Below are 10,087 nucleotides of genomic sequence, written 5' to 3' on the forward strand. Positions count from 1 at the left end.
TTTATCATCTTGTCAAATTTTAGAATGGACCTACAATTTATATCCTGGAATGGTACAATTTTCCAGCTTTGCAATCTGGTGCTCAGTAACATCTTGGGCACCCTTGATGGATCAAATGAGAAAGTTTGTCATCAAATATTACACAACTTGTATGCCTTGCTCAAGAAAGAAATTCCCTGTAACGATTCATTGTTAATTGTTACAGGGCTTGCTTCTTTGGATCATAAAGCTTACATTTTCTATTCAAATGTGACTGCTTGGAACCTTGGGAAAGCTCAGGACATGGCTGCGACCGGGACTTCAATTAGAATCTGCTCCATCCCGTCCTGCATTTCTTCCTTACACAGCAATGTTTGTGAATTCTGGACTGTCAAATACGTGCTGCTCAATCCATTTAAATTGAAATTGCTTTACTAGTTTGTCTATGGTTTTGTCGTTTTAAACTTGTCATCTTCTGAAACATGAGAACATAGTGTTTCAAAATTTAGAAACATGTATTTATTCCTTGTTTCCTTGAGGAAAAATTTGTTTGAAGTTTTCCTCAAATCAGAACATATTAAGACACTGTAATGTTGCAAGTAGATACTTTAGAGAAAGTACTTTTTTGAAAGTGAATCTCTTTCTGTTTCTCACGAGCCCTCAATTAAACAAATTAAAAGATTTAATTCAATAATAAATGCATTTCTAAATTTTAAAAGTTAGATTCTAATATTCTTATGAGCATACTCTTTCTTGTTCCTCTTCCTAATGTATTCAAACTGGTAGACGATAATATCTTAATCTGCAAATTGACCTGCAATTTACTTTGTGACACTGAAGTACTTGAATTGCACATTAGTCAAGACTAGAGACATCATCCAAATGAAATTATAGATGCATTTAGGAGTAATAATTTGGTAGGTTTGTGAGAATTGTTTCACCGAGAAAACCCACATCTGTCTATGTCTCATAGTTAATCTTGCCTTCCGTGGGTGAACTAATCTGAGTGACCAACGTCATATCAGTTTTGCTACATATTTAGAGACTGAGTGAATTTAATTGTAACAATAGCTTTCAATAGCTTTCTTCTGTCTTGCATAAATGGAACTTGCCATGAAATGCTCCATCGATAATGAAGGGAAGAGACTTTCACCTTCGATAATTAGTGTGTATCATTCAAAACACCCTCGTAACTAAACCTCCATGGCGTTACTGCTGTTTTTGTCACTTGAAGTTGAAGGAGCACTCCTAATCGTCAAACTCTGAACGAAGGCTATCATCTGTCAAACAAAAAACAAAGTTGTTTTAGTTACATAAGGAATGAATCTGCAAGCTATAGATAACAATGATCAGCAGGATCATGCTGCTCTGGTGATTTTCTACTAATGTCAAATGCCAAGTTCTGTGCCCTATGAATAGAAGGGTTGGATCATTCTTAGTTGAAATAACAGCTTTTGTTCTGTTGGAAGTTTCGAATCTCCATAACCTATTGGCTTTGGGGTTCTTAAAGACAGCTGATTTAGGCTACTCTGCTGAATGCAGAATTTATAACCAGTTAAGGGTTTTTAGCAATGTCACAGACAGTGACTTGTAGGTGAAGGCATTTCTATTGGTATATGTACGTGCTGCAGTCTAAATATATAAGATATGGTGGTGTAAATAAAAGTTCGTACCAATGTGATCGCAATGCACATGATGCTAAAGCCAGGGAAATGAAATGGTGCCTCTTCAGACAGGAACAATGCTGGGTGAATAGAAGGAGAGGTGGTTAATCGACATTTTCCAGTAAATGTTGTAAATTTTTGGGAAAAGGGAAGAAAATACCAGTCTTTACACACCTGTCAGAGGACTAAAAATTAATGGAGCAATGATGTTAGCCAAGGAACTCACGCCTGAGATGCATCCTTGAGCCTTCCCCTGATATATTGTGTTTGTACCAGTTAAAATTATGCATGAAGAAGTGGATTGAAATAGGAGAGAGGAACAACACTGGAGATCTAATTTGCTACAATTACCTGCTCTCTAGCGCCAGTTTGTTTTGATACAATACTGCGTAACTGTATAATTCATAAGATTCAATCAACAAACGTAGTCTTTCAGGTAATAGAACAAATCTTGCAATGACATGGAAGTAAAAGAACTTACAGATGGTGGCGCAAAGACCATCACAATAGACAATGCAGTAGCTGCATACGGGACCTGAATGAACACGTCTTTTGCTTAAATTCTTACTCAGAAGCAAATATCTAATCATTTGAAGGAATGAGTTATAAATACTGATAAGTGGATTGATTTTTGGTGTAAAAACATTATTTGCAAATATGAAATACAAGCGAACTCGATTGATATCCAACTTTACTTTTCCAATTTATCTGATATGCTGATTTCTATTTCCTCAAGGTGGTTTCCATGTCTCCTTGTTTTAAAAATCGGGGTCACACAATTTGAGGTTATCTCAACAGGAATTAAAATGAAACTAGCAATTGTGATGAAGAAATTACCCAAGCTGACCAGGCTATGCTGTAAAGAATGGCCTGCAGAGCACGATGTACAAATTCATCAGTGGCTTGTCTTCCCGACAAATGGTTACAATGTCATCAACTTGCAAGGAAATAAAATCAGAGGGAGCAATAAAAAAGGTTGAGCAAGGTGAAAAATGAACACAACTCTTACATTTACAAAGGTGACTAAGAGTCCTATTGAAAGCAACCGTCCGTCTCCTATGGGAGATACTAATAAGGGCATGATAAACAACTGCAGGATTCAGAAGCACGCAAGAACAAACACGTAAATTAAATCTAGATTGTTACGAACTCAAAATATATATGAAATGGAAATCGGGGAAAACAAAAGAAAATGAGAGAATCTAATAGTATGACAAATGTACCAACAACAATATTTATACCAAGTACATATACCTGTGAAATGGTTGCTACAATTCCAGCAATTAGCATCAAATCAGCAAACTGATTCTTGTTAAAGTGGAACCGCGCCTTCAAATAGTACTGCATGGTAGAAAAAATTTCCATGTAAGAGACTTTGAACTGTTTGATCACAAATTAGTACTCAGGGATGAGAGATACACAAGCATAAATTTGAACAAAGTTTTGATCAATTTATTAAACAATCACTTTCCAAAACATAACTTTTTTGATAAATCTGTAAAACTTTAATGACATATATTCTGCTTCATAAACTGCTTATCAGTTACAAGAAACTAGCTGCCATTTCTGGAAAAAAGAAAAGTTTTGAAGAATAGTTTGCAGCTATGCACGTTTGGATCATGAGATAAGAAAAAAAAGATCTTATCTCAAGTTTCATTTTGGTAAAGATCGTACCATTGATGAAGATATCATCCCACCCTCTGCAAGACTATTGAAGAAAGCAACAACTGCAGCTTGGGAAAATGATGGACTGAAATTAAAACTTTATTAGTCATTTCAAACATTAATAATATCAATAATACAAGTACATCATATTATTGTGTGAATTTTAGGCCTATCCAAACAAATTATGTATTCACTCTTTTAAGTTCATAGCTTACTTTACTAGTTCTGGGATGGATGAATATTCCCAGGGTTTCATGATTATTATTTTCACTCTGATTCAGATATAAAAATATGACCATCAAATCATGAATCCTAGCACGGCCTAATCTCTGTAACTTTACCAGGGAGGAACTCAGATATCCTTTCTATTTCAGTTGATGGAAAAATTAATTCTGCTGAAATAAACTTCTCAATAATCATTCATTACTCACTTTCTAAGCTTTCTTTCATTTAGCAAAAATTCGAGGGAAAAGAACATCTGAAGATTCTTCTTGAATATATAAAGTGCTATAGATAGTATAATTTATCACAAGCAGTTTATTTATTCAATTTTTCTGAAAATTTCCATTCAAAAAGGTTAGGCAGGGCTGGCGGTTTCATGAGTGCAACTCAAGTTTTTTACATTAACTTTACCATAAATGACCTTAATTGAACACCAAAGTGCTAGAAAAATACTATATATAGGAAGCCTTACCTGCTCTTCAACAAGCAAATAATATCCCCCAAGGATGGAATTTTCTTGAATACTGTTGTCCTTTCAGGTGCATTAACATCCTTTTGAATGACGTCTTCCCCTTCTTTCAAGATTGGTTGTGTCATACCATCAACTTGATCGGGTATACTTTCCTCAAGGAATATTCTCATGTACACTACTGCAAGCATTGATACAAATGTAGCTACCTGGAAGGATTTAAAAAAACAATACTTGAAGCAAATGTTTTGAGATGCAACAAAAAGCAAAGGTACTACCTATAGATTCTAGAGAAGGCTTAAGGAAAAACCTGAAATGTGGAACCAGTGGAGAGGAAACGAGCTGCTAAGGTTGCACAGACAAATGCAGCTGAGCTTATGCCTGAAAGAATTCCAAATGCAGATGCCCGTTGGCCATCTGAAATGTTGTCTGCCTGCAAAGGAAAGACCACAATTTCAGCATCAGATCAAAATGTAAACAACAGCAATATGGTGAAGCCAAACATTGTTGTGTTTGATAATCTAATGCAAATTGTTATCTTTTCCTGAAATCATTTTGTTTGTGCTTGACAATGGATTGAAATAAAACGTTACTAATATCTAAAATCTGTTAAACATTAGCCTGTTTGACATCTTATATGAAGCTCCATCATTAATAATATAATTCTAAATCAAGTTCAAGCTTGTGAATGCGTGCGTATCTGCCAAAATCACAAAGCAATTAAGGATGATTCAGGGTTATTACCAAATAAGCAAGAGCAAGGCAGTTAATGCTGCCTTCACAGACCATGGCAGTGAGAGTCCTGAGGGCATAGTAGGCATAAAAATAATTGGTTGTTCTGCTGCATGCCAATATAGCTGCAAGAAGATCGTCATATAACTTAAGACATATATAAACTTTTGCATTGTTTTAATGTAAAACAAAAACCAGGAATCATAGGTAATGTTTAGTTTAAGAAAATATAATTATTTTTTATTTTTATTTTTTTGAAAAATAAAAAATATGAATGAAAACGCATTTGGTAATTGAAAATAAAAAATAATTTTAAAAATGAAAATAAAAATATTTTGAAATATGAAATTAAAAAAATATTTTTAATTGTGAAAACAAAAGATTTATATTATTATTATTTTTGTGAGTTATTATGTTTAAACATTTTTTAGTATCATTAATTAACAAATATATTACATTTATAATTAAATACCATTAATAATATTATTATTAAATATTTTATTTATTTTCCTATTTTATATTTTTTAAAAATAATTTTTATTTTCATTTAATAAATAATTTTTAAAAAAATTAAAAAATATTTTCTCAACCCATACAAAACCTTAACTTTGCTAGCGTTTTTAGGCAACCGACTAACATCAAGATGTGACCACTCATACGAAAAAGTAGTTGGTCCAAGGAAATTGGTTCCTTATGTGCGCGTGGTAAGCAAAGGTGCAGTGAAATTGGATGCAAAAAGCAAGGAAAAAAGAGAAAAAAAAAAAAAAGTAAAAAAGCACAGAGAAGTTAAAGTAATTGGCTGATGCGGGCTAAAATAGTGAACCTAACAGGCAAACAACTTGCAAAACGACATGCCAAAATGGCATCCTTTGAAAAATCTGCCAACATTTTTCTCACACAGCCAAATTCAAAGGTGTAGAATCTATAGATACATGAAAATGACTAGTCAGACTCGGTCGGCAAAGTAACCATTACGTGACCCGTCAAGCCACACCAATTGGAACAAAGCCCAAGCATGCTTTAATCATATGTTTGGCCCAATATAGGACCCTGGAAGCACCGATGAAAAGCAGTAAAATCTGTGTTTCATATCATACCGAGGGGAATAATGGATAAAGTCATAGGTAACGTCAGCAGAGCTTTTCTTCCATACTGATCGGACAGATTCCCAATAAGTGGCATCATCAAGGCGGTTCCTAGTCCTATGACCTGCACCAATCACACCAGACATATGTATTTAACTTAGATTCTTTGGTATTATATTTAAGATTCCTGATATTTTTACTATGAATTTCTCGACAATGAAAATGGGTTTTTTAATAGATCCAAAAACTCATTAGTTAAAACAAATAATTACTGATATATTTATAAGATTATTGTAGCTATCCTGAAATCGACAGACAAAGTGCGGTGAAGCTGCTGGTATTCTATCCAAATCGAAGAATAGACTACAATGAAAGAAAATCTAAGCTTTTTTTCCTTTTTTTTTACCTTACAAAAGTTTTGAGAACTCTGTGCTGAAAATTTGTCTGAAAGTTAAATTGCAAGGGACAAGTTGAAATTGACATGTTATTATGACCCTTTGTCGACACTGTAGCAAGTTGCTTCCATCTCATAATTAGGTTTTGCCTTCTTTCCAATATGTCACGCAACAATGGCATAATGGAGTGATAAAAAAAAGTTTGTGCGATGGTGATGTGTGCATATATGATATGTATGAGACATGTAGAAATCGCTTGTACATTACAATTATCCAAAATGGCACCATGCAAAATGGGAATCTGCTTGCTTGGAAGGGACAACTTAGCATTAATTTCGTGGAAATTTCCAACAAAAAAAAGGCACCCAATATTAGTAGGTTTGAACAGTAGGTAAGATGGTGATCCACATGGTCACTCAACTAAAAAAAAAAACCTTGTTTCCACATGTACTATCCCTATCATAAATAAAAATTGAAAGATACTGAAATTTACAGCAAGAAAATGAGGTAAAAAGTAAAAGATTCAAAGGAGGGAAAGGCAAAAATGAAAAAAAAAAGTTGAATTTTACATAGAGTACTGATTATGAGAAACAATATTCCTTGCTAATTCGAAAAAAAAAAGTGGTTCTTAAGTATTTTCGAATTTATCCATTCAAAATAATACTAAAAAACATGAAAATTGAGTAAATTTTATCATTAATCATTCAACTATTACAAAAATTTCAATTGGATGATTGAAATTTAATTTGTCCCAACAAATTAATCGAGTTTAATAAGTGTACTAAGTCACTTTAACCTTCAAAAAAAAAAAAAATATGTGGCTGTCACGTAAACTATCAATTCATTTAAATCGATTAAAAGAAGTAAGAGGAAGCAGAAAAAGAATGTTGGGTAAAGAAAGGGACTATGGTAACAGCAACACCACAAGGTAGTAGGAAAACAAAAATCTAAAAAGAAGGGAAAGGAGCTGTTCAGCAAAGAGTAAAGAAAGAAGGGGGAAAGGAAAAAATGAAAGTGCTTTTTTCTTTTATTTCTCCAAAGCTCAACATTTTGAAAACTAATATAGAAGCTGCTAGCTAACACAATAATCATGTTATTATTATTATTATTATTTTAATAAAATTCATTAAAAATGATTAGATTTGATACAAGATCTTTTTTGGATAAATCAGAATCTAGCGACTCAATTGACATTCTTGTAATAGTTTTAAGGAATCCCGGGCGCTGAATTTCAGGTAATCGTTATGAAGTAGGCACACCGTACACGTATATTGGGAAGCACACCGACATGTTCGAGTGTAACTGTAGAACTATGAAGGATGAACCTGTTTTTCTTTTTGTTTTTTGTTTGATTTTCGGTTTTTGAGAAGAAAAAGACAAGGAGTGCAACTTCCAAGAATTTTCAGGGATAAATATGAAGAGGATATTAAATGGTAGAAGGAAGGAAGAAAAACGTACAGCTTGTTGGAAACCAGAGACGTAAATGGCGAGGGAGCATTCATCAGTACCAGGGCAAAGGGCGAACATGGTAACGTCGGTAATGGCCGGAACCACAATGAAGCTTGCAAAACCTGACAGGAAAACCGTCACGAACAGATGGCTCAAACCTTTTAACTTCTTCTCCATCTTTCTCTCTCTCTCTCTCTCTCTCTTTCTTTTTCTCTCCGAATGAAAAAGCAACTCCTAGATATTGCTGAGTAACGCCAGGAACTCTGAAAGCCTTTTCTCTTAATATAGTAAATGCTGTATGGGTTAAAGATAAGAGAGAGGGATTCAAGTAGATTTTTTTTTCCCTTTGATTTTCTTCTGAAAATGACAAAGAAGAGGAAAAAATAGACAAATGCTTAGCTTGTAATTATGTTCATGTAGAGATAAGCTGAAACTGCTAAATATGAGATTTTTTTTCTTTTTGTCAAATTGGCTTTATTAACCAGCATTTGACATGATTTCATGCACGTGGTGACATAATTAATAGCCGAAATTGCAAAATTTTATTTCCCTAAGATATGTTTTGGTTTCAGTATTTGTATTAGTAGTAGTAGTAGTGTGACATTCATGTATAATATAAGACATAACCTAAGCTCAAAAAAATCTTGGTTGGGACCAAATGACTCCATTAAAATCATTAATCAAGAATAATTTAATAATTTTAAAAAGAAATTATCTTATTCATTATTAGTAGAGTTTTTAAAATTTATGAACGATTCTAAAAGAATTGAAAAGCTTATTGAAAGAATATTGGTGGAGTAATACGTAAGCATCCATGAGAGAAAATTGGAAAATGGACAATTTTTTTTTTTTTTTTTTACAAATGAAATCATAATTTGAGGATATAAAAATGAATATAAATTTTAAAATTTGAATCTCAAATTTATTAAATATAATAGAATGACAATATAAACCACTTACATTAATTCATGAGTTTTCAAACCAATTCTTTTTCTTTTTTTCTTTTTTTTTTTTTTGGGTCTTTTTGAAGTTTTAATTTTGAAGATAAAATTCATCTTAGCCTTACTCCTGATGTATAAATAATACATTAATACTCACAACTTTCAAGCTATTTGGATTCGACTATAATAAAATTTGAATTCAAATTCGAATTCGATTCGATTATTATTGAATTGAGCTGAACTCAAGTAGTTTGACTTATCGATAAAGTCAAATTCGAGTATTATTATGCTCAACTCAAGTAGTTCGTGAACTTAATTAAGTTTTTATATTTTAATATATTTTAATTATTTTAATTGATAAAATATCTCGAACTTTAGTTCAAATTCGAATACAAATAATCAAATTTTTATCGAATATAATAATCAAACTTATTTTTATCTGTTAATCAAATTTAATCGAACGAATTCAAATAACTCAATAACCATTTCGAGTCAAACTCAAACTAAAAAAAATGAAATTTGATTAAATTTGAATTGAATTTTGAGTCTCGAATTTAAAATTGAATTCAAACTTAAACTCAATACTGTATCGACTTAAACTCAATCAATTATACAGTTATTCACCTTTAGTCTAGGCTATAAATGAATTAAAATCTAAACCATAAATAAATGGATGATAACGAGGCTGAAGCTTTTTGTCAAACCTAAATATCTCTAATGCTAAAAAAATTAAAAAAAAAAAAGCTTTAATGGATGTTTACTTGGTTGTACAAAATGTTTGGTTTAGATTTATATCAAAGGGAAACCCTTTTATATAAAAATATATATATTAATTCAGAAACCCTTTAATGGATGTTTAGAAAGTGAAGTTGGTTTGGTAAATTACCTTCTTTTTTGGGGTCTGAGGAGTTACAGATTATCATTCAGATTGTACCTTGGCGGATTCCAATTTATCTTTTTCGGCTGTAATATCATCTGTCGGCTGAACTTAAGATAAATTGAAAAATGAAAAGCGAAACCAAAAAAGTTGTACCTTACTAAACATATGATATTAATTTATTTTTCATGTATTTTGTAAAAAAAAAATGCATCGATAAATAGATTAAAAAATCTCATAATTATTTAAATTCATCTCTCAAGCTGATTTTATCAAAATATCAGCACAAAAATTACATTTTTAACGCATGTTAAAAGATATTCTGTCATTAATTTATTCATAAGACCCGAATATTTCCAATAAAAAAAATGAATATTGATATCAACTGCTTGAAGTAAATCAATAAGCCTCGGCACAAAAACATGGTCCTTCTTTAACAGCATCTATCTCTTCTGTTGTTCGGTTATATATTTAATATAGTCTCCCAAGATATGGGAAAAAATTAATGTTATAAATAGTTTTTGAATTATAATAAATATTTAATATAATATTTATTATAATATTTAAATTATTAATTATTAATTAATGTGATATTTATTTATAATATAA

The 10,087-nt window shown here is 31.8% G+C and overlaps 1 protein-coding gene across 3 annotated transcripts; it reads right to left on the reverse strand.

Annotated features, from left to right (window-relative positions):
- Positions 1-853: 853 nt before the first annotated feature.
- Positions 854-8,130, reverse strand: LOC111308722 (uncharacterized). Of its 3 annotated transcripts, XM_089745133.1 has the most exons (14): positions 7,670-8,057; positions 5,829-5,940; positions 4,744-4,856; positions 4,310-4,432; positions 4,003-4,208; positions 3,318-3,393; positions 2,898-2,984; positions 2,653-2,733; positions 2,481-2,513; positions 2,125-2,178; positions 1,995-2,036; positions 1,818-1,896; positions 1,653-1,723; positions 854-1,259 (listed from the first exon to the last, which is right to left on the reverse strand). In XM_089745133.1, the coding sequence occupies exons 1-14, from the start codon at positions 7,835-7,837 to the stop codon at positions 1,173-1,175; spliced, it is 1,332 nt and encodes a 443-aa protein (XP_089601259.1). In that variant the 5' UTR covers positions 7,838-8,057; the 3' UTR covers positions 854-1,172. The 3 variants fall into 3 exon arrangements, with proteins under 3 accessions (XP_089601259.1, XP_022763003.1, XP_022763002.1); XM_022907268.2 differs by lacking the exon at positions 5,829-5,940 and having other exon boundaries at positions 7,670-7,858; XM_022907267.2 differs by lacking the exons at positions 4,744-4,856; positions 5,829-5,940 and having other exon boundaries at positions 7,670-8,130.
- Between the last annotated feature and the right edge of the window lie 1,957 nt (positions 8,131-10,087).

This window comes from Durio zibethinus, chromosome 2, assembly GCF_047325235.1.
Source record: "Durio zibethinus cultivar Kanyao isolate XHJ-2024 chromosome 2, ASM4732523v1, whole genome shotgun sequence".
In the NCBI taxonomy this organism is placed as follows: Eukaryota; Viridiplantae; Streptophyta; class Magnoliopsida; order Malvales; family Malvaceae; genus Durio; species Durio zibethinus.

Excerpts from the sequence above, each read along its gene's own strand:
- LOC111308722 (XM_089745133.1), bottom strand. The coding sequence starts at position 7,837 with ATGGAGAAGAAGTTAAAAGGTTTGAGCCATCTGTTCGTGACGGTTTTC. Across the intron at positions 5,941-7,669 it reads TCTCTGGTTTCCAACAAGCT|GTCATAGGACTAGGAACCGC; the intron begins GTACGTTTTTCT and ends TGATTGGTGCAG. Across the intron at positions 4,857-5,828 it reads TTTATCCATTATTCCCCTCG|CTATATTGGCATGCAGCAGA; the intron begins GTATGATATGAA and ends ATCTTCTTGCAG.